The 24276-nt window shown below is 45.6% G+C and overlaps 1 protein-coding gene across 1 annotated transcript; it reads left to right on the plus strand.

Moving 5' to 3' along the window:
• The first annotated feature begins 8044 nt into the window (after positions 1–8044).
• LOC139535244 (prostacyclin synthase-like) lies at positions 8045–23226 on the plus strand. Its single transcript, XM_071334575.1, has 10 exons — positions 8045–8115; positions 14859–14982; positions 15263–15438; positions 16230–16376; positions 16601–16728; positions 17242–17450; positions 19673–19838; positions 20312–20493; positions 21113–21264; positions 22675–23226. The coding sequence occupies exons 1-10, from the start codon at positions 8045–8047 to the stop codon at positions 22823–22825; spliced, it is 1506 nt and encodes a 501-aa protein (XP_071190676.1). The 3' UTR covers positions 22826–23226.
• Positions 23227–24276: the final 1050 nt, after the last annotated feature.

Genomic DNA, 24276 nt, shown 5'->3' on the forward strand with positions numbered 1-24276 from the left:
CCACTAACCAAGAAACAACTTCATCAGATGACAGTCTGATAACATATTTATTGTATAGCATATGTTTTGTTCGAAAAATGTGCATATTTCAGGTATAAATCATAGTTTACCACCATCACAACTCTCACCAAAGCAACTAGAATAACTACAGAGACCAACGTGAATTACCTAAATACTCATCATAAAACATTTATGAAAAATACACAGCGTACAGCAAATGAAAGACAAAGCTCTTGTGATTCCAGCCAATATTTCAGATTTTTTAAGTGTTTTACAGCGAAAACACAATATAGCATTATATTAGCTTACTACAATAGCGAACCACACAACAGCATTGATTCAAGCCAACAATAGCGATAACGAATAAACCAGCAAAAGATATACATTTTTTCACTAACCTTCTCAAACTTCTTCAGATGACAGTCCTATAACATCATATTACACAATACATATAGAGTTTGTTCAAAAATGTGCATATTTAGCGGCACAAATCGTGGTTATACAATGAGAAAAGTAGCCAAGCTGCCAACAATATGTCAGAAGAAATCTTGGGAGAGGCACCTAATCTAATCAGTAACTAATCATAAACTTGACAAAAAAATACAGGTTGGACAGCAAATGAAAGATACATTAGTTCTTAATGCAACCGCTGTGTTAGATTTTTTAAATTAACGTTACTATGACATACAGCGTGCGTTAAAGCCAGACCGCATCGAAATCAATGGCGGAATAGGAGTTTTACATTTTTCAACAGAACAACGAATTAACATCATAAATAGTTCTTACTTTTTGATGAGCTTCCATCAGAATCTTGGGCAAGTTGTCCTTTGTCCAAAAGAATCGTTGCTCGGTTGTAGATTGTCGCCTTCAACTTTGGAATTAGCTGTAAACATTAGCCATGTGACGAAGACGTGCCCAACTCACTATTGCGCAGCACAAAGAAAATTTCGAAAATCGCAATATACTCACATAAACTGAAATAACTCGGTTTAAAATAACTACGTTATGATGTTTCTAACACCTATATCGAATAAAATCAGAGCCGGATATATCTAAGGGCTATAACGGGAGCTTTCTAGAACGCCATCCTGAGGTCTGTCTTGCGTCATGGCGAACGAAGGAAAGAGAGGACCTCACGTTCCGAGCCTATTTATAAGGCCTCAGATCTGCCTAGCAACTCCATTCCAATTCTCACTATTTGCTGACATCCAGGGGAAGGCGTATGCAGTGCATCTCAACCAATAGAAGACAGGCAAATTAATAAACCGACCTCAGAACAGCCTGCATGATTTCAGACTTCTCACTTCCTCACAGGAAAATTGCTCCAACTCGAGTTCTGTTTAACTCACAGATATAATTCAAACAGTTTTAGAAACTAGAGAGTGTTTTCTATCCAATAGTAATAATAATATGCATATTGTACGAGCAAGAATTGAGTACGAGGCAGTTTAATTTGGGAACAAATTTTTTACAAAGTGCAAATAGCACCCCCTATTGACAAAAGGATAAACTGCCATTTGCCAAACTGTCACACAATATTCACAACCGTTCTCAAGGCAGTGTGAATACTTGCTGCAAAGATTTATTGCTGAAAATAATGTTTGTGAAAACGTAGACAGCAGAGTAGAGAGAGGCATGTCTTTACAAGAGCTCTAGAACTAGAAGAGGAGGAGTCCATTTATTTAGGTTCTGTCATTGTAATGGAATGTTCTTACTCTGATGGTTGAGTGAGACAGGATAAGTCAACAGAGGAGAGAGGATTCAGATTGGGTACTTTTCTATTCAGAAGCAACTGCCAAGTACCAAAGCCCTTTAATTATAGGACTAAATGGGATTTTAGAACAAAAATTATTACCTTTTTTTCACACACAATAGTAAGGAGATGTTTAAGACAATTAACTTTTCTGTTAGGAACATCTGCAGAGAATGACCAAAGCCCTCTTATATATATGTTTGAATCATTCTTGAGAAATACTTATGGAGGTGTCACGTCCTGACCAGAGTTCTTATGTGTTGTGCTTGTTTTAGTGTTGGTCAGGACGTGAGCTGGGTGGGCATTCTATGTTGTGTGTCTAGTTTGTCTGTTTCTGTGTTCAGCCTAATATGGTTCTCAATCAGAGGCAGCTGTCAATCGTTGTCCCTGATTGAGAATCATATATAGGTGGCTTGTTTTGTGTTGGGATTTTGTGGGTGGTTGTTTCCTGTGTCTGTGTTTGTGCCACACAGGACTGTTTCGGTTAGTACGTTTGTTGTTTTGTATTTTGTCTAGTTTTCATGTTCATTAAATCATGGAAACTTACCACGCTGCACATTGGTCCTCCGATCCTTCTCGCCTCTCCTCGTCCGATGAGGAGGACGACTTAGACTGCCGTTACAGAACCACCCACCTTACCCGGACCAAGCAGCGTGGCAACGGGCAGCAGCGACAGCAGCAGCAGCGGCCAGCTACACAGGACTCCTGGACATGGGAGGAAATTTTGGAGGGAAAAGGACACTGGGCTCACATTGGAGAATATCGCCGCTCTCGGGAAGAGATGGAGGCAGCTAAAGCCCAGGAGCGGTGGTATGAGGAGGCAGTACGGAACCGGCGTTATGAAGGTACGCGGCTAGCACGGAAACGCGAGAAGAAATCCCAAAAATGTCTTGGGGGGGGGGGCTAAAGGGTAGTGTGGCGAAGGCAGGTAGGAAACCTGCGCCCACTTCCCATGCTTACCGTGGAGAGCGGGAGTACGGGCAGACACCGTGTTATGCGGAAGAGCGCACGGTGTCTCCTGTACGTGTGCATAGCCCGGTGCGGGTTATTCCACCTCCCCGCACTGGCCGGGCTAGATTGAGCATTGAGCCAAGTGCCATGAAGCCGGCTCAACATATCTGGCCTCCAGTACGTCTCCTCGGGCCGGTGTACATGGCACCAGCCTTACGCATGGTGTCCCCGGTTCGCCAGCACAGCCCAGTGCGGGTTATTCCACCTCCCCGCACTGGACGGGCTACGGGGAGCATTCAACCAGGTAAGGTTGGGCAGGCTCGGTGCTCAAGGGAGCCAGTACGCCTGCACGGTCCGGTATATCCGGCGCCACCTTCCCGCCCCAGCCCAGTACCACCAGTGCCTACACCACGCACCAGGCTTCCAGTGCGTCTACAGAGCCCTGTTCCTCCTCCACGCACTCTCCCTGTGGTGCGTGTCTCCAGCCCAGTACCTCCAGTTCCGGCACCACGCACCAAGCCTCATGTGCGTCTCCAGAGCCCTGTACGCACTGTTCCTTCTCCCCGCACTCGCCCTGAGGTGCGTGCCCTCAGCCCGGTACCACCAGTGCCGGTACCACGCACCAGGCCTATAGTGCGCATCGAGAGTCCAGTGTGCCCTGTTCCTGCTCCCCGCACTAGCTTTGAGGTGCGTGTCTCTAGTCCGGTACCACCGGTTCCGGCACCACGCACCAGGCCTACTGTGTGCCTCAGCAGGTCAGAGTCGGCCGTCTGCCCAACGCCGCCTGCACTGCCTGCCTGCCCAGCGCCGTCTGAGCTGCCTGCCTGCCCAACGCCGCCTGCACTACTCGTCTGCCCAGCGCCGTCTGAGCCATCCGTCTGCCCAGTGCCATCTGAGCCATCCGTCTGCCCAGTGCCATCTGAGCCATCCGTCTGCCCAGTGCCATCTGAGCCATCCGTCTGCCCAGTGCCATCTGAGCCATCCGTCTGCCCAGTGCCATCTGAGCCATCCGTCTGCCCAGCGCCATCTGAGCCATCCGTCTGCCCAGCGCCATCTGAGCCATCTGTCTGCCCAGCGCCATCTGAGCCATCCGTCTGCCCAGCGCCATCTGAGCCATCCGTCTGCCCAGCGCCATCTGAGCCATCCGTCTGCCCAGCGCCATCTGAGCCGCCCGTCTGTCCCGAGCCATCAGAGCCGTCCGCCAGTCAGGAGCCGCCAGAGCCGTCCGCCAGTCAGGAGCCGCCAGAGCCGCCAGCCAGTCAGGAGCCGCCAGAGCCGCCAGCCAATCAGGAGCCGCCAGAGCTGCCAGCCAGTCAGGAGCCGCCAGAGCCGCCAGCCAGTCAGGAGCCGCCAGAGCCGCCAGCCAGTCAGGAGCCGCCAGAGCCGCCAGCCAGTCAGGAGCCGCCAGAGCCGCCAGCCAGTCAGGAGCCGCCAGAGCCGCCAGCCAGTCAGGAGCCGCCAGAGCCGCCAGCCAGTCAGGAGCCGCCAGAGCCGCCAGCCAGTCAGGAGCCGCCAGCCAGTCAGGAGCCGCCAGCCAGTCAGGAGCCGCCAGCCAGTCATGAGCCGCCAGCCAGTCATGAGCCGCCAGCCAGTCAGGAGCCGCCAGAGCCGCCAGCCAGTCAGGAGCCGCCAGAGCCGCCAGCCAATCAGGAGCCGCCAGAGCTGCCAGCCAGTCAGGAGCCGCCAGAGCCGCCAGCCAGTCAGGAGCCGCCAGAGCCGCCAGCCAGTCAGGAGCCGCCAGAGCCGCCAGCCAGTCAGGAGCCGCCAGAGCCGCCAGCCAGTCAGGAGCCGCCAGCCAGTCAGGAGCCGCCAGCCAGTCAGGAGCCGCCAGCCAGTCATGAGCCGCCAGCCAGTCATGAGCCGCCAGCCAGTCATGAGCCGCCCTCCAGTCATGAGCCGCCCTCCAGTCATGAGCCGCCCTCCAATCATGAGCCGCCCTCCAGTCATGAGCCGCCCTCCAGTCATGAGCCGCCCTCCAGTCATGAGCCGCCCTCCAGTCATGAGCCGCCCTCCAGTCATGAGCCGCCCTCCAGTCATGAGCCGCCTTCCAGTCATGAACCGCCTTCCAGTCATGAGCCGCCCTCCAGTCATGAGCCGCCCTCCAGTCATGAGCCGCCCTCCAGTCATGAGCCGCCCTCCAGTCATGAGCTGCCATTAGTCCGGAGCTGTCATTCAGTCCGGAGCTGCCTCTCTGTCCGGAGCTGCCCTTCAGTCCGGAGTTGCCCCTCTGTCCTGAGCTACCTCTCTGTCCTGAGCTACCTCTCTGTCCTGAGCTACCTCTCTGTCCTGAGCTATCTCCTCTATCTAGGGGGGAACTTTGTGAGGATTCCTAGGCCAAGGTTGGGGGCGAGGGTCGCCACTCAAAGGACGCTAAGGAGGGGGACAAAGACAGTGGTGGAGTGGTGTCCTCGTCCTGCGCCGGAGCCGCCACCGCGGACAGATGCCCACCCAGACCCTCCCCTTGAGTTTTAGGGGTGCGTTCGGAGTCCACACCTCAGGAGGGGGGTACTGTCACGTCCTGACCAGAGTTCTTATGTGTTGTGCTTGTTTTAGTGTTGGTCAGGACGTGAGCTGGGTGGGCATTCTATGTTGTGTGTCTAGTTTGTCTGTTTCTGTGTTCAGCCTAATATGGTTCTCAATCAGAGGCAGCTGTCAATCGTTGTCCCTGATTGAGAATCATATATAGGTGGCTTGTTTTGTGTTGGGATTTTGTGGGTGGTTGTTTCCTGTGTCTGTGTTTGTGCCACACAGGACTGTTTCGGTTAGTACGTTTGTTGTTTGTATTTTGTCTAGTTTTCATGTTCATTAAATCATGGAAACTTACCACGCTGCACATTGGTCCTCCGATCCTTCTCGCCTCTCCTCGTCCGATGACGAGGACGACTTAGACTGCCGTTACAGGAGGATTTTCATTTCAGTTCCCTTGTTGTCATGCAGACAACATGTTGATAGAGCTCCACTGACAGAGAGAACCTAAGATGACACACACCTGTCACCAACCCCGCCCACCTCCACCCCACGTCACTGTTCTACTGTAGGGCTGCCACTTGACTATAAAGCCCACAACTCCAGAGTAACGCATAACACTGTCAATCTCTTTTTTAACTTTTACTTGGTACTCATCCCGGATCCGGGAGCACCCCCCACAGTAAAAAAGCTGACTAGCATAGCCTAGCATAGCGTCACAAGTAAATACAAGCATCTAAATATCATTAAATCACAAGTCCAAGACACCAGATGAAAGATACAGATCTTGTGAATCCAGCCATCATTTCTGATTTTTAAAATGTTTTACAGGGAAGACACAATATGTAAATCTATTAGCTAACCACGTTAGCAAAAGACACCACTTTTTTTACTCCACCAGTTTTTTACTCCATCAGTAGCTATCACTAATTCGACTAAATAAAGATATATATAGCCACTAACCAAGAAACAACTTCATAAGATGACAGTCTGATAACATATTTATGGTATAGGATATGTTTTTTTAGAAAAATGTGCATTTTTCAGGTATAAATCACAGTTCTACATTGTAGCTGCAATCTGAAATAGCGTTGGAAGCAGCCGGAATAATTACAGAGACCGACGTCAATTACCAAAATACTCATCCTAAAACATTTCTGAAAAATACACAGCCTACAGCAATTGAAAGACAAAGATCTTGTGAATCCAGACAATATTTCAGATTTTCTAAGTGTTTTACAGGGAAGACACAATATGTAAATCTATTAGCTAACCACGATAGCAAAAGACACAACTTTTTTTCTCCACCATTTTTTTCCTGCATCAGTAGCTATCACTAATTCGACTAAATAAAGATATATATAGCCACTAACCAAGAAACAACTTCATAAGATGACATTCTGATAACATATTTATGGTATAGGATATGTTTTTTTATAAAAATGTGCATATTTCAGGTATAAATCACAGTTCTACATTGCAGCTGCAATCTGAAATAGCGTTGGAAGCAGCCGGAATAATTACAGAGACCGACGTCAATTACCAAAATACTCATCCTAAAACATTTCTGAAAAATACACAGCCTACAGCAATCGAAAGACACAGATCTTGTGAATCCAGACAATATTTCAGATTTTCTAAGTGTTTTACAGCGAAAACACAATATATCGTTATATTAGCATACCACATGAGCTAACATCACACCAGCATTGAATCAAGGCAAAAGGGGCGATAACGTTATCGCCACCAAAATATATTAATTTTTTCACTAACCTTCTCAGAATTCTTCAGATGACAGTCCTGTAACATCATATTACACAATGCATATAGAGTTTGTTCGAAAATGTGCATATTTAGCATCACAAATCGTGGTTATGCAATGTAATCTGTCAAAACATGGCATGCATTCTGGCCGGCGCCATCTTGGAAAGGCACCTAAGTTTACGATTATTTATCGATTAGATTGACAAAAAAAATACAGGTTGGACAGCTAATGAAAGATGCATTGGTTATTAATGCAACCGCTGATTTAGATTTTTAAAATTTACGTTACTAGACATACATTGTGAGTTACAGCCAGACTAGTGCCGCAAAAAATGGCTGACAACTGCGTTTACATTTTTCCACATAAATACGGAATAAAATCATAAATAACTCTTACTTTTGGACGAGCTTCCATCAGTATCTTGGGCAATGTGTCCTTTGTCCAAAAGAATCGTTGCTTTGTTGTAAAACGACCTCCTCAACTTCGGAACTAGCAGCTAACGATAGCTACACGGCACACACATGCCCAAATCCTCAAACGCAATACTAAGGAAATTCAGAAAAATAGCAATATACTCGCATAAACTGATATAAATCGGTTTCAAATAACTTCGTTATGATGTTTCTAACACCTATATCGAATTAAATCACAGACGGATATATCTTTGATCAATAACGAGAGCTTTTGAGCATGCGATTCTGATGTCCTCCCTTGCGTCCTGGCGAGCGTCGAAAAGAAGGGACATCTCACTCCATTCCCTTTTATAAACTCTGAGAAACACCTAGAGACACCATTCCACTTCTCATTGGTTACTGACATCCAGGGGAAGGCGGGTGCAGTTCATGTCAAGCCATAGGGCACACACAGAGTTTTAAACTGATCCGAGATCAGAGACTATTTTTCAGAGCTTCCTGTCATGAGTTTCGCTGTAGAAAGAGTTCTGGTTCACCCACAGACATAATTCAAACGGTTTTAGAAACTAGAGATTGTTTTCTATCCAATAGTAATAATAATATGCATATTGTACGAGCAAGAATTGAGTACGAGGCAGTTTAATTTGGAAATGTAAAAAAATAAATAATGCTAACAGCTCCCCCTATTGAGGGACAATGTTATGGACTATACTTTTAATGGTCAGTGGTCTGCTCGCTCTCATCATGCTTTACTCTTCCCGCTCAAGGTAATTGTTCTTCATATTTCTGGAACATTTGCATTGCAAAACAAAACATTGTAAATCATTTAGGTTATTTGAGTTCAAATAAGGATAGCCTACAATATTTCAAGGATGAAGTCAGTGTAATTTGATACAGTTGAAGTCGGAAATTTACAGACACCTTAGCCAAATACATTTAAACTCAGTTTTTCACTATTCCTGACATTTAATCCGAGTAAAGATTCCTTGTTTTAGGTCAGTTTAGGATCACCACTTTATTTTAAGAATATGAAATGTCAGAATAATAGCAGAGATGATTTATTTCAGATTTTATTTCTTTCATCACATTCCCAGTGGGTCAGAAGTTTACATACACTCAATTAGTATTTGGTAGCATTGCCTTTAAATTGGGTCAAACGTTTCGAGTAGCCTTCCACAAGCTTCTCACAATAAGTTGGGTGAATTGTGGCCCATTCCTCCTGACAGACCTGGTGTAACTGAGTCAGGTTTGTAGGCCTCCTTGCTCGCGCGCGCTTTTTCAGTTCTACCCATACATTTTCTATAGGATTGAGGTCAGGGCTTTGTGATGGCCACTCCAATACCTTGACTTTGTTGTCCTTAAGCCATTTTGCCACAACTTTGGAAGTATGCTTGGGGACATTGTCCATTTGGAAGACTCATTTGCGACCAAGCTTTAACTTCCTGACTGATGTCTTGAGATGTTGCTTCAATATATCTACATAATTTCCCTCCCTCATGATGCCATCTATTTTGTGAAGGCCTTGAAATACATCCACAGGTACACCTCCAATTGACTCGAATGATGTCAATTAGCCTATCAGAAGCTTCTAAAACCATGACATCATTTTCTGGAATTTCCCAAGCTGTTTAAAGGCACAGTCAATTTAGTGTATTTAAACTTCTGACCCACTGGAATTGTGATACAGTGAATTATAAGTGAAATAATCTGTCTGTTAACAAATGTTGGAAAAGTGACTTGTGTCATGCACAAAGTAGATGTCCTCGCTCCTTGTGGAGTGATTGAAAAACTAGTTTTAATGACTCCAACCTAAGTGTATGTAAACTTCCGACTTCAACTGTATATTTAAGTTATATTGTAAACGTGTTCTCTTTCTAATATTGAACATTGTTGTGAAAACCGTAACCAATGTCTAACATTTTGCTTACTTCCTCAGTTACAAAGAGATTGACTTTCTACACAGAAATCAATTCATGAAAAGAATGTTAGGGTTATAAATGTCTCACTGAATATACAACATTGTTGAACATGCAGCATAGACCATTAGACATATACAGTGGGGAGAACAAGTATTTGATACACTGCCGATTTTGCAGGTTTTCCTACTTACAAAGCATGTAGAGGTCTGTAATTTTTATCATAGGTACACTTCAACTGTGAGAGACGGAATCTAAAACAAAAATCCCGAAAATCACATTGTATGATTTTTAAGTAATTAATTAGCATTTTATTGCATGACATAAGTATTTGATCACCTACCAACCAGTAAGAATTCCGGCTCTCACAGACCTGTTAGTTTTTCTTTAAGAAGCCCTCCTGTTCTCCACTCATTACCTGTATTAACTGCACCTGTTTGAACTCGTTACCTGTATAAAAGACACCTGTCCACACACTCAATCAAACAGACTCCAACCTCTCCACAATGGCCAAGACCAGAGAGCTGTGTAAGGACATCAAGGATAAAATTGTAGACCTGCACAAGGCTGGGATGGGCTACAGGACAATAGGCAAGCAGCTTGGTGAGAAGGCAACAACTGTTGGCGCAATTATTAGAAAATAGAAGAAAATAGAAGAAGTTCAAGATGATGGTCAATCACCCTCGGTCTGGGGCTCCATGCAAGATCTCACCTCGTGGGGCATCAATGATCATGAGGAAGGTGAGGGATCAGCCCAGAACTACACGGCAGGACCTGGTCAATGACCTGAAGAGAGCTGGGACCACAGTCTCAAAGAAAACCATTAGTAACACACTACGCCGTCATGGATTAAAATCCTGCAGCGCACACAAGGTCCCCCTGCTCAAGCAGGCGCATGTCCAGGCCCATCTGAAGTTTGCCAATGACCATCTGGATGATCCAGAGGAGGAATGGGAGAAGGTCATGTGGTCTGATGATTCAAAAATAGAGCTTTTTGGTCTAAACTCCACTCGCCGTGTTTGGAGGAAGAAGAAGGATGAGTACAACCCCAAGAACACCATCCCAACCGTGAAGCATGGAGGTGGAAACATCATTCTTTGGGGATGCTTTTCTGCAAAGGGGACAGGACGACTGCACCGTATTGAGGGGAGGATGGATGGGGCCATGTATTGCGAGATCTTAGCCAACAACCTCCTTCCCTCAGTAAGAGCATTGATGATGGGTCGTGGCTGGGTCTTCCAGCATGACAACGACCCGAAACACACAGCCAGGGCAACTAAGGAGTGGCTCCGTAAGAAGTATCTCAAGGTCCTGGAGTGGCCTAGCCAGTCTCCAGACCTGAACCCAATAGAAAATCTTTGGAGGGAGCTGAATGTCCGTATTGCCCAGCGACAGCCCCGAAACCTGAAGGATCTGGAGAAGGTCTGTATGGAGGAGTGGGCCAAAATCCCTGCTGCAGTGTGTGCAAACCTGGTCAAGAACTACAGGAAACGTATGATCTCTGTAATTGCAAACAAAGGATTCAGTACCAAATATTAAGTTCTGCTTTTCTGATGTATCAAATACTTATGTCTTGCAATAAAATGCTAATTAATTACTTAAAAATCATACAATGTGATTTTCTGGATTTTTGTTTTAGATTCCGTCTCTCACAGTTGAAGTGTACCTATGATAAAAATTACAGACCTCTACATGCTTTGTAAGTAGGAAAACCTGCAAAATCGGCAGTGTATCAAATACTTGTTCTTCCCACTGTATATAGACATATATATTCCGGCGCCGAAAAGAGATGGCCGCCTCGCTTCGCGTTCCTTGGAAAATATGCAGTATTTTGTCTTTTTATGTGTTATTTCTTACATCGGTACCCCAGGTAATCTTAGGTTTCATTACATACAGTCGGGAGGAACTACTGAATATACGATTAACGTCAACTCATCATCGTTCCTACCAGGAATATGACTTTCCCGAAACGGATCCAGTGTTTTGCCTTCCACCCAATACAATGGATCTGATCCCAGCCGGCGACCCTGTGCGACGCCGTAAAAGGGGCAAACGAGGCGGTCTCGTGGTCAGGCTTCGGAGACGGGCACATCGCGCTCCACTCCCTAGCATACTACTCGCCAATGTCCAGTCTCTTGACAATAAGGTTGATGAAATCCGAGCACGGGTAGCATTCCAGAGAGACATCAGGGATTGCAACGTGCTCTGCTTCACGGAAACATGGCTAACTCAAGAGACGCTAACGGAGTCGGTGCAGCCAGCTGGTTTCTTCATGCATCGCGCCGACAGAAACAAACATCTTTCTGGTAAGAAGAGGGGCGGGGGGGTATGCCTTATGATTAACGAGACGTGGTGTGATCATCATAACAACACACAGGAACTCAAGTCATTCTGTTCACCTGATCTAGAACTCCTCACAATCAAATGTCGACCGCATTATCTACCAAGGGAATTCTCTTCAATCATAATCACAGCCGTATATATTCCCCCCCAAGCAGACACATCGATGGCCCTGAACGAACTTTATCTGACTCTTTGTAAACTGGAAACCACACACCCTGAGGCTGCATTCATCGTAGCTGGGGATTTTAACAAGGCTAATCTAAAAACAAAACTCCCTAAATTCTATCAGCATATCGATTGTGCTACCAGGGCTGGAAAAACCCTAGATCATTGTTATACTAATTTCCGCGACGCATATAAGGCCCTCCCCCGCCCCCCTTTCGGAAAAGCTGACCACGACTCCATTTTGTTGATTCCAGCCTACAAACAGAAACTAAAACAACAAGCTCCCGTGCTCAGGTCTGTTCAACGCTGGTCCGACCAATCTGAATCCACGCTTCAAGACTGCTTCGATCACGCGGATTGGAATATGTTCCGCATTGCGTCCAACAACAATATTGACGAATATGCTGATTCGGTGAGCGAGTTCATTAGGAAGTGCATTGACGATGTCGTACCCACAGCAACGATTAAAACATTCCCAAACCAGAAACCGTGGATTGACGGCAGCATTCGCGTGAAACTGAAAGCGCGAACCACTGCTTTTAACCAGGGCAAGGTGACCGGAAGCATGACCGAATACAAACAGTGTAGCTATTCTCTCCGCAAGGCAATCAAACAGGCTAAGTCCCAGTACAGAGACAAAATCGAGTCGCAATTCAACAGCTCAGACACAAGAGGTATGTGGCAGGGTCTACAGTCAATCACGGATTACAAAAAGAAAACCAGCCCCGTCGCGGACCAGGATGTCTTGCTCCCAGACAGGCTAAACAACTGTTTTGCCCGCTTTGAGGACAATACAGTGCCACTGACACGGCCCCCTACCAAAACCTGCGGGCTCTCCTTCACTGCAGCCGAGGTGAGTAAAACATTTAAACGTGTTAACCCTCGCAAGGCTGCAGGCCCAGACGGCATTCCCAGCCGCGTCCTCAGAGCATGCGCAGACCAGCTGGCTGGTGTGTTTACGGACATATTCAATCAATCCTTATCCCAGTCTGCTGTTCCCACATGCTTCAAGAGGGCCACCATTGTTCCTGTTCCCAAGAAAGCTAAGGTAACTGAGCTAAACGACTACCGCCCCGTAGCACTCACTTCCGTCATCATGAAGTGCTTTGAGAGACTAGTCAAGGACCATATCACCTCCACCCTACCGGACACCCTAGACCCACTCCAATTTGCTTACCGACCCAATAGGTCCACAGACGACGCAATCGCAACCACACTGCACACTGCCCTAACCCATCTGGACAAGAGGAATACCCATGTGAGAATGCTGTTCATCGATTACAGCTCAGCATTTAACACCATAGTACCCTCCAAACTCGTCATCAAGCTCGAGACCCTGGGTCTCGACCCCGCCCTGTGCAACTGGGTCCTGGACTTCCTGACGGGCCGCCCCCAGGTGGTGAGGGTAGGTAACAACATCTCCACCCCGCTGATCCTCAACACTGGGGCCCCACAAGGGTGCGTTCTGAGCCCTCTCCTGTACTCCCTGTTCACCCACGACTGCGTGGCCATGCACGCCTCCAACTCAATCATCAAGTTTGCGGATGACACTACAGTGGTAGGCTTGATTACCAACAACGACGAGACGGCCTACAGGGAGGAGGTGAGGGCCCTCGGAGTGTGGTGTCAGGAAAATAACCTCACACTCAACGTCAACAAAACAAAGGAGATGATTGTGGACTTCAGGAAACAGCAGAGGGAGCACCCCCCTATCCACATCGACGGGTCAGTAGTGGAGAAGGTGGAAAGTTTTAAGTTCCTCGGTGTACACATCACGGACAAACTGAATTGGTCCACCCACACAGACAGCGTTGTGAAGAAGGCGCAGCAGCGCCTCTTCAACCTCAGGAGGCTGAAGAAATTCGGCTTGTCACCAAAAGCACTCACAAACTTCTACAGATGCACAATCGAGAGCATCCTGTCGGGCTGTATCACCGCCTGGTACGGCAACTGCTCCGCCCACAACCGTAAGGCTCTCCAGAGGGTAGTGAGGTCTGCAGAACGCATCACCGGGGGCAAACTACCTGCCCTCCAGGACACCTACACCACCCGATGTCACAGGAAGGCCATAAAGATCATCAAGGACAACAACCACCCAAGCCACTGCCTGTTCACCCCGCTATCATCCAGAAGGCGAGGTCAGTACAGGTGCATCAAAGCAGGGACCGAGAGACTGAAAAACAGCTTCTATCTCAAGGCCATCAGACTGTTAAACAGCCACCACTAACATTTAGCGGCCGCTGCCAACATACTGACTCAACTCCAGCCACTTTAAAAATGGGAATTGATGGAAATTATGTAAAAATGTACCACTAGCCACTTTAAACAATGCCACTTAATATAATGTTTACATACCCTACATTACCCATCTCATATGTATATACTGTACTCTATATCATCTACTGCATCTTGCCATCTTTATGTAATACATGTACCACTAGCCACTTTAAACTATGCCACTTTATGTTTACATACCCTACAGTACTCATCTCATATGTATATACCGTACTCTATACCATCTACTGCATCTTGCCATGCCGTTCTGTACCACCACTCATTCATATATCTTTATGTACATATTCTTTATCCCTTTACACTTGTGTGTGTGTATAAGGTAGTAGTTGTGGAATTGTTAGGTTAGATTACTTGTTGGTTATTACTGCATTGTCGGAACTAGAAGCACAAGCATTTCGCTACACTCGCATTAACATCTGCTAACCATGTGTATGTGACTAATAAAATTTGATTTGATTTGATTTGATTAGACCATGATTATATGGTTAGTCAAAACCCATTGTTAACCCTATTTCATATGTCTACACTGCAGTACTATTGTTAGTAATTTTTGTTGTATTTATTAGGATCTCTATAAGCTGTTGCTCATGCAGCAGCTACTCTTCCTGGAGCCCACACAAACATAAAACCTGACATGATACAGAATATTAATAGACAAGAACAGCTCAAGGAGAGCCCACACATTCAACTACTTTAGGGCATCTCCCTAACTGTAGCTCTGAAACCAGTTGGTTTTGTGTGGGAGGTGAAGTGTTAATCTTGGTTGGCAACTGTATGTCTGTTTCTCCCAGAAAGAAAAATGAGCCACCATTAGTCAAGGGCTTTATTCCATGGCTGGGTCATGCCCTGGAGTTTGGAAAAGATGCTGCAAAGTTCCTAACACGGATGAAACAAAAACATGGTGCCATTTTTACGGTAGGATTCTCTATACATTTTTGTGTACAGGTACCTGTGTACCTCGTCAATCTTCAACACTTTCTTTATGTCTTTGTTAGTGACATAGAAAGGGTTGCTGTGAACCTGTAGAAGTTATTTGACTTTCAAACGCTTCTTTCATCTTTATCTAGTGCTATGTGCATCTCCAATTCACATTGCTTTTGCTTTCACAAACAATACTATTGTAATGTGTAATGTGACTCTGACAGTCATGCATAGACAATGCCATGACTTTAACGTTTGAAGTAATGTCTTCCAGGTGCATGTTTGTGGTCATTACATCACTGTACTGCTGGACCCTAACTCCTATGACACGGTCCTCGATGATACAGCCTCTCTGGACTTCAGTCGCTACGCCCAGGTCCTGAAGCAGAGGATCTTCAACCTGAGACTACCCAATCACAACCCAGATACAGAGAGGGCCTGGATGGAACAGTAGGTGTTCTAGACCTGTATGCACATGACCTCACACCTGACCTCACACCTATCCACACACACATGACCTCACACCTGAACTCACACCTATCCACACACACATGACCTCACACCTACCCACACACACATGACTTCACACCTGAACTCACACCTATCCACACACACATGACCTCACACCTATGCACACACACATGACCTCACCTGAACTCACACCTATCCACACACACATGACCTCACACCTGACCTCACACCTATCCACACATACATGACCTCACACCTGACCTCACACTTGACCTCACACCTGACCTCACACCTACCCACAAACACACATGACCTCACACCTGACCTCACACTTGACCTCACACCTGACCTCACGCCTACCCACAAACACACATGACCTCACACCTGACCTCACAACTGACCTATCCACACACACATGATCTCACACTTGACCTCACACTTGACCTCACACCTGACCTCACACCTATCCACACACACATGACCTCACATCTGACCTCACACCTATCCACACCCACCTGACCTTACACCTGATCTCACACCTATCCACACACACCTGACCTCACACCTGACCTCGCATCTGATCTCACACATATCCACACACACCTGACCTCACACCGTAATGTACAGTTCCCTGTCAAGGACAATAGTTTATTTTCTATTTTCTTATATTCTAACTAATAAGAAATTCAACGACATGCACATTCATCTAATTCCCTCTGTGTTAACATGCTGTAGCAATAATCTGTCCTCTCCATCATATCCCTGTCCAGGCACTTCCAGGGCCCCAGCCTAGCCAGACTGAGCAGCAGCATGCACCTCCACCTCCAGACCCTGCTAAGGGAAGAGGAGAGGAGCTGTAGCCCAGCAGAGTGGAGGCAGGACGGACTTTTCAGCCTCTGTTACAGCCTGCTCTTCAGGTAAAAACCAGAACTAAATGATGTCTGTGCTGGCCAGCTACTGTACATGTGTTAATAGTCATCCTGCTCTTCAGGTAACATCAGACATTTTTCAGAGTCACTGGCCTGGGGGTTAATTTAGGGTCAAATTAGAGTATCATGCTTGGACCAAATTACATAACTCTTACTCACAAGAGTTAAGACCTACTCTTACACAAGAGTTACACTTATTTCTGTCCTTATAGGGCTGGGTATCTCACACTGTTTGGTACAGAGAAAAGCAACAACGTCACTGAACTCGCTGCTGTCTACAAAGAGTTCCGCAAGTTCGATGGTCTTCTCACAAAACTGGCTCGTTCAACCCTTAAGCAAGGTACATAATACAGAGTTTAATCTAATGTACAATATGTAGTCGTACATTAATCATATGTATACAGTATTTATCTATTCATAAACACCAGTTGTTTCTCTGTACCTGTCTCTCTGTCTGCCTGTCTTTCTATGTAGCTGTCTCTGTTTTCCTGTCTCTCTGTCTGCCTGTCATCTCTGTGTACCTGTCTCTTTTTACCTGTCTCTCTGTCTGACTGTCTCTGCATAGATGTCTCTGTTTGCCTGTCTCTCTGTATGCCTGTCTTTCTGTGTACCTGTCTGGTTACCTGTCTCTCTGTCTGCCTGTCTCTCTGTGCACCTGTCTCTGATACCTGTCTCTCTGTCTACCTGTCTCTCTGTGTACCTGTCTCTGTTTACATCTCTCTGCCTGCCTGTCTCTCTGTGTACATATCTCTGTTTATCTGTTTCTCTGTCTGTCTGCCTGTCTCTCTGTCTGCCTGTCTCTCTGTGTGTGATCTGGCCTCTCTAACCTGTGTCTCTCTCTCTATGTTGATAGAGGAGAAGAGGACAGCAAGCCTGTCCCAGGAGCAACTGTGGGAGCTGCTGTCCCCAGCCTGGCTGAGCAGAGGAAAGGGGTCAGAGAGCATAGATCATGGGTCAGACAGCAGCTCCTGGCAGCAGAGTTACCTCAGGCATCTACAGAGGGAAGGAGTGGACACAGAGATGCAGAGACGAGCCATGCTGCTTCAGCTCTGGGTCACCCAGGTGACAGAAGACAGAACAGACTAATCCTTTCACACAATGTTCTGGCACACCCCGATGACCAAATACACCTTCTCTTTCTGTTCCTTCTTTGCTACTAGTGGCCCTGGCATGAATGAGTTCACGGGATTTTTCGCTCCCAGTGACTCATAACGTCCATGTCAGCACAGGTGACTCATGATGCCATTATGTGAGAAGTAATGAATGTGAAAAGAAGTTTCCATTAATGTGTTTCCATGGCACCTGTTTGGAGTTGTGTGTCTTAGACAATGGGTCCAGACATTCCAGAACAGCACAGATCACAGCCCTCTGTGGAAAAAAGAAGAGTTGGCAGGACACCCAAACCAACCTGTCTAATTTCAAACAGAAATGGACAAATGTGCCAGAATACATCTGAGGCATCAGAATGTGTTCTCAAAATGAGATCAAGCATTAGGCCTAGTGTGCAAATTGAAGGACAATTTAGAGGTATCATCTGTAAATGTTGATGTCAAAATCCAATATAGATCACAGCAATGAAGTTGTCTCCAACTCTATATTCATGAGCTCCAGAGGTGGTTAAATAACAGGTTTCTTGTGGCTTCCTTCCTCAAACCAGTCCCAACAAGGTGTGATGAATGAGCTGTTGTTGCACTGTGTGGCCAGATGGGAGAGCTAGTGTGCTGTCTGTCTGTCTGTCTGGCACCTGTCTCACAATCAGTTTCAGAGCAACAAAGACGCACAGGTGCCATTTGTACCAGGCCCTCTCTGCTCCCTCTGGCACTTTGGCTGCTTTGTTCAGCCTGGAGCACTGGAGCCCTAGTCGGCCTACTCAGACCAGGGGAGCGCTAGAGAGTCCTTGGCCAAGATGGTACCTCTGTCTCTGGGGACGTTGAATCCCTTGCCAGGCTGGAATAGGAGAGGGCAGCTTGTCCCTTAGCATCAGTGTATCCTGCTTATTGATGTTTGTTCTGCTGGGAATCTGGCCCAGTCACAGTTAGACAGTGCCAGGAAGAGGAGCACCACAGAAACATATTAGAACTGAGGGTGAGGAGAAGGTAGTGCGTTGTAGTTTCTTGACCAGTCACACAGAGCAGAGGTAGGCTTCCTCAATGTAAAATACAATACTGACTGAATTTCAGTCTCTTCCATCGCTGATGCTTCATCACATGCTTTACACCCAACATGCTCTCATGTTGATACAAAATATAAAAATGTATTGCAACATAGTTATGAGAGCGTTATGTTTATGGCTCTGTATGTGTTGTTGGGAATTGGGGCGGAGGCAGTTCCACAGCCCAGTGAATCTCTGAGCCAGTGTCATATTCAGTCCAACACACACTTGACTGCTCCCCTGCTGTCAACACAACTACACCAGTACACAAATACACACTCAGAAGAGTTGAGGAGGAGACAAAGTGTCTTACTGTGTACACCAGTGAATTTTCAATTGGAATTCCAATTCCAATTGGAGTTGTTGAATCTTAATTTATTCTTGATTTGCAGGAAAACACTAAAGTGTCAGTAAAAACATGCAGCACATTCATTGACTATTTATACTGTAAGACTCCTACTGTTCCCCCTAAAGTAAACTGAGATGAAGCCTTCCAGTTTGTGTAGCCTAGTGTTCATCATATGTGATGGGACAGGCCAGTGAGTCACCCAGAGAGCCATTGGACCTCGTCTTTGCCTTGCATTAGCCCTGGCTGTCATTGGATCAGTGAAGACCTGACCTGTGAGAGGAAATGGTGAAGAGAGAAGCTCCCTGAACCGACAGCAATTATCGTTTGACTGTTCAGACAGACTTGTCAGCCCTCTGTAGACTCTGACCGCCCGGTCTACACAGACCTGACAGCTCTAAAGGCTCCTCGCTGCCCCTCAGATCAGAACACTTCTACAGTACACTACCGCAGTACCATGATGTAAGGAAGGATTAAAAGAGAGAATAAAAGACAGAAAAAAGGGGGGAAAAGAGAACATCCGTGTGTAGATTTCTCTAAACACACTTCCATTTTCTCCTTGAGGCTTCTGGCAGTGTGTTCAAACAGTACAGTATATGTACTCTGATTTGTCTGATTTGTCTAACCTTGCAGTATAACTGCAACATCATGCTTGGTAATGGGTTCACTGTCTTTGATGGGCTCAGAGTAAGTGCTGTGTTGGATTTGTCTAACCTTAGATTTATGCTCTGTAATACACCTGCTGTTTCTGAACTGACTCTGAGTCTATGTTGTGTTTTATTGCAGGGTAATGCTGGACCTGCTGCCTTCTGGCTGCTGGGCTTCCTGCTCACCAACCCTGAGGCCATGAGAGCAGTGAAGGAGGAGCTCAGAGGCCTGGCTTTGCAGGAGGACGGCTCCCTACAGCACCACCTTCTGGACACACTGGAGCACCACAGCACACCTGTTTTTGGTAAGAGCCCCAAGCAACCTCTATTATTCACTCGCTGTCTCTTCCACCTTAGAGCTCTCAGGGCTCTCTGCCTAGCTCTGCCAGCCAGCCAAAGACATTCTGTAAAATATTGAACTGAAGCTCTGAACTGGGGGGGATAACCAGTGAAAAAAAGAAAGAGATTCAGAGAGCTGAATAAGTAAAGATGGATAAATATAATGTAGCAGTGGTTTAATGAAGTTAAAATATGTGATATTATCCTCTTCTTATGTATCCACAGCTATCCAGAAGGGAATACCTCTAGTGTTATGATTATGTAGCCTGGTGCCAGGTCTGTTTGTGCTATAGCGAACTCCTATGGTCATTGTCTACCACTGGAGTTGGCTTTACATTATAAACCAATCTGGGCCAAAGGTAATGATTATGAGCTCCTTCACTCCCACACACTCCCAACCCTCTCTCATCATGTGTACGATACCTTTCCCCAATCATAGACAGTGTTCTGAGCGAGACCCTGCGTCTGACTGCTGCTGCCCTCATCAACAGAGAGGTGATCCAGAACACGACCCTTCGTATGGCCAGTGGACAGGAGTACCACCTCAGACAGGGGGACAGGGTGTGTCTGTTCCCCTTCCTCAGCCCGCAGATGGACCCTCAGATACACCACGACCCACAGGTAATACAGCACAATACTGTTACCTGACAAACACCCACTTGGTGTTGAAATAATGTCATAATAATCTATGCACTGGAAGCATACCAGTATACAGATGTATTTTACATGACTATTCAGTCTAATCCACCACCTGCTAATACAATGCATCTAATACAATGACGCTGCGTGACAGTGTCTTTAACCTTAACCTCCACCTTACTTAGTTATTCCAGCCTATTGACTACTAGGTGGATCAGAGAGTCCTTCATTTCAAAATACCTTTTAATTATTCCCTAGTGTGATGGCAGTAGCCAGCTGAGCGTGTCTACACAGTGTGTGTGTGTGCGTACGTGCGCGTGTGAGTGTGTGCGTGTGTATATGAGTGAGTGTGTGTGTGTGCGTGCGTGCTTGTGGGGTGAGGATGATGCAGCATCACTGTACCACTCACTGTTCTGTAGCATCTCTGTGTCATCACAGCACTGTTCTGTAGCACCTCTGTGTCATCACAGCACTGCTCTGTAGCATCTCTGTGTCATCACAGCACTGTTCTGTAGCACCTCTGTGTCATCACAGCACTGTTCTGTAGCACCTCTGTGTCATCATCAAATTAACTTGTCTTTTCTTCTTCTCTGCTTTACAGACATTTCAATATGACCGCTTCCTAAACGCAGATGGGACAGAGAAGAAGAAGTTCTATAAGGATGGGGAGAGACTGAAATATTACACCATGCCATGGGGTGCAGACAAGAACATGTGTGTTGGGAGACACTTTGCAGTCAGTGGCATCAAACAGTGAGTATAATATGACATTCTCCACCTGTTGTTATTGACAATGACCATAGGAGTTGGCAAGACAGCACAATCAGATCCGGAGGCAGGTTACCTCACACTAAGCTTAGTACATCCAAACCACTGTCATGCCCTGACCTTAGAGATCCTTTTAATGTCTCTATTTTGGTTTGGTCAGGGTGTGACTTGGGGTGGGTATTCTATGTTCTATTATTTGTATTTCTATGTTTTGGCCGGGTAGGGTTCTCAATCAGGGACAGCTGTCTATCGTTGTCTCTGATTGAGAACCATACTTAGTTAGCCCTTTTTCCCACCTGTCTTTGTGGGAAGTTGACTTTGTTTATGGCACTTAGCCTTTAGCTTCACGGTTTGTTTTGTAGTGTTTATTGTTTTGTTCGGCGTATTCACCTAAATAAAGAAAATGTACGCTCACCATGCTGCACCTTGGTCCAGTTCTTTCAACGGTCGTGACAACCACTCCACGTTTGTTATGCTATTGCATAACGTTTTTAGGATGGATGTTTCCCAAATGAATGAGTTCATTAGTAAGGTATTAATGATTTATGAGGCATTTACAACCACATCAAGATCGCTACCTTAGGCTATGTAGCTGTAGTGTGTAGTGCTGTATAAAACAACTAAGCAAATCCACTTCTCAGGATCAGTTATTTATATATATTAATCATTCTGTCTGCTTAGCTGTCAAATGTTTGGTACAGATGTAGGATCTTCATTTGATCACTCTGTTGCAGGAAAATTTTCCAGCAATGCAGGTTTTTTTTAAACTTGTGTTTTTGAGGTTTAAAACGGATGCTGAAGTTTGTCATTTCCACTTTGCAATTTCAGACTTGTTTTTCCCTTGAGAAAGAAATGATCAATCCATACAAATACGTCCATTAATTATAATCAACATAATAATTGTTGTCCTGTTGCTGTAGGATTATTTTCCTGTAGCAAACTGACTCAAATGAAGATCCTACACCTGTATCTCTATAGAGTTTAAATTTGTCATAAATTATTGAAATGGCCATTAACGGCTGTGAGTGCTATAGTTGATGCTGTATCGATGTGCAGTTGTATAGGGGTCCTCGAAGACAATCACAAACTGCTGATGTGTGTGCCTTTCTGTGGAAGATATTAGTAGTTTAAAAGGTCAAATCCTACTAATCCACAGTGAGATTAAGAGGCAGGTGGTAGAACAGCTGTAGACATACAGTATGGGGTCGCAATCTCTAGGCTTTACCATATGTGAGATATGCAAATATTGTATTACATGGCAGACTTCATTCAGATTACATTCTATCTACAACTGTACACAATTGGTCTGAATCTTTTCTCACCTCATGCCCCTCTCCCCTCTCTGTGACTGTCAGGTTTGCGTTCATGGTCCTCTCCCCTCTCTGTGACTGTCAGGTTTGCGTTCATGGTCCTCTCCCGGCTGGACCTGGAGCTGTGTGACCCGACTGCCACCGTTCCTCCGGTCAACCCAAGTCGATATGGTTTCGGGATGCTCCAGCCCGACGGAGACCTGGAGGTCCACTACAGACTCAAGACTCTGCACTAGGTCATGACCCCTGACCCCACACACCATCCTGATTTTAGCATTAAAAGACTCCAAAAAACGGCCAATCATTTCAGGTCCAGTACCATCGCTGGGCCGCGGGTGTGAAAGATTCAGCAGACTGCTGGCATTACACATCTGGCTAAAAGACTGTAGCTCTGCTGGAGTCACTTTTATAGATAACTTTGACACCTTCTGGAAACAGAAGATATTCTACAGGAATGACAGAGTCCATCCAAATCACCTTGGCTCATGGACTCTGTCCATGCATTTCAAGGCTGTGTTGAAACAATGACTTTTCCTATCGTTGTGACAATGAGTCGTCATAATGCTGCATCAAATGTACATGATCCTAGGGGCATTGGCAAACACAATGTAAGTAACTTAATGTATGTGCCCCTAATTGCACCGAATACTTCTGTTTATCCAACAGCTATTGCATGCAGTAATCATGAGCCTACGAACCAGAGTTACACTGTTAGCACTGAGGCAGTGTCCCCTAGAAGGAAGACCACTTTGTGCAGCTCACCCTGCACCATCAGCTACAATGTAAATAACATGAGTAAGTCTACTTCTGGTAAGCTTCCCAGTAAAGCATTACAAACAATCAAGCAACCCAGAAAATTGCTAACAATAGCCCATATTAACATTTGTAGCCTAAGAATCAAGGTCCATGAAGTCAACTTGCTTGTAACAGATGACATTCATATTCTGACACCTCTGAAACTCACTTAGATAATACCTTTGATGATACAGTGGTAGCAATACATGGTTATCACATCTACCAAAAAGACAGAAATGCCAACGGAGGCAGTGTTGCAGTGTTTATATTCAGAACCACATTCCTGTTAAGCTTAGAGATGATCTAATGTTAAATACTGTTGACGTAATATGGCTACAGGTTCATCTGCCTCACCTAAGCCCATTCTTGTGGGAAGCTGCTATAGACCACCAAGTGCTAACTGTCAGTATCTGGATAACATGTGTGAAATGCTTGATAATGTATGTGATATGAACAGGGAGGTATATTTTCTGGGTGATTTAAATATTGAATGGCTTTCATCAAGCTGCCCACTCAAGAAAAAACTTCAAACTGTAACCAGTGCCTGCAACCTGGTTCAGATTGTCAGTCAACCTACCAGGGTAATTATAAACAACACAGGAATTAAATCATCAACATGTATTGATCACATCTTTATTAATGCTACAGAATTGTGCTTTAAAGCAGTATTCAAATCCATAGGATGTAGTGATCACAATATAATAGCCATATCTAGGAAAATCAAAAAGTTACAAAGGCTTGGCCTAATATTGTGTATAAGAGGTCATGCAATAAGTTTTGTAGTGATTCATATGTTGATGATGTAAATAATATTTTCTGGTCTGTGGTGTGTAATGATGAGCAACCAGAAGCTGCACTTGACACATTTATGAAATTGCTTATTCCAGTTAAT

This window comes from Salvelinus alpinus, chromosome 12 (genome assembly GCF_045679555.1).
Source record: "Salvelinus alpinus chromosome 12, SLU_Salpinus.1, whole genome shotgun sequence".
In the NCBI taxonomy this organism is placed as follows: domain Eukaryota; kingdom Metazoa; phylum Chordata; class Actinopteri; order Salmoniformes; family Salmonidae; genus Salvelinus; species Salvelinus alpinus.

Excerpts from the sequence above, each read along its gene's own strand:
- LOC139535244 (XM_071334575.1), top strand. The coding sequence starts at position 8,045 with ATGTTATGGACTATACTTTTAATGGTCAGTGGTCTGCTCGCTCTCATC. Across the intron at positions 20,494-21,112 it reads AGATACACCACGACCCACAG|ACATTTCAATATGACCGCTT; the intron begins GTAATACAGCAC and ends TCTGCTTTACAG. Across the intron at positions 21,265-22,674 it reads GCAGTCAGTGGCATCAAACA|GTTTGCGTTCATGGTCCTCT; the intron begins GTGAGTATAATA and ends TGTGACTGTCAG.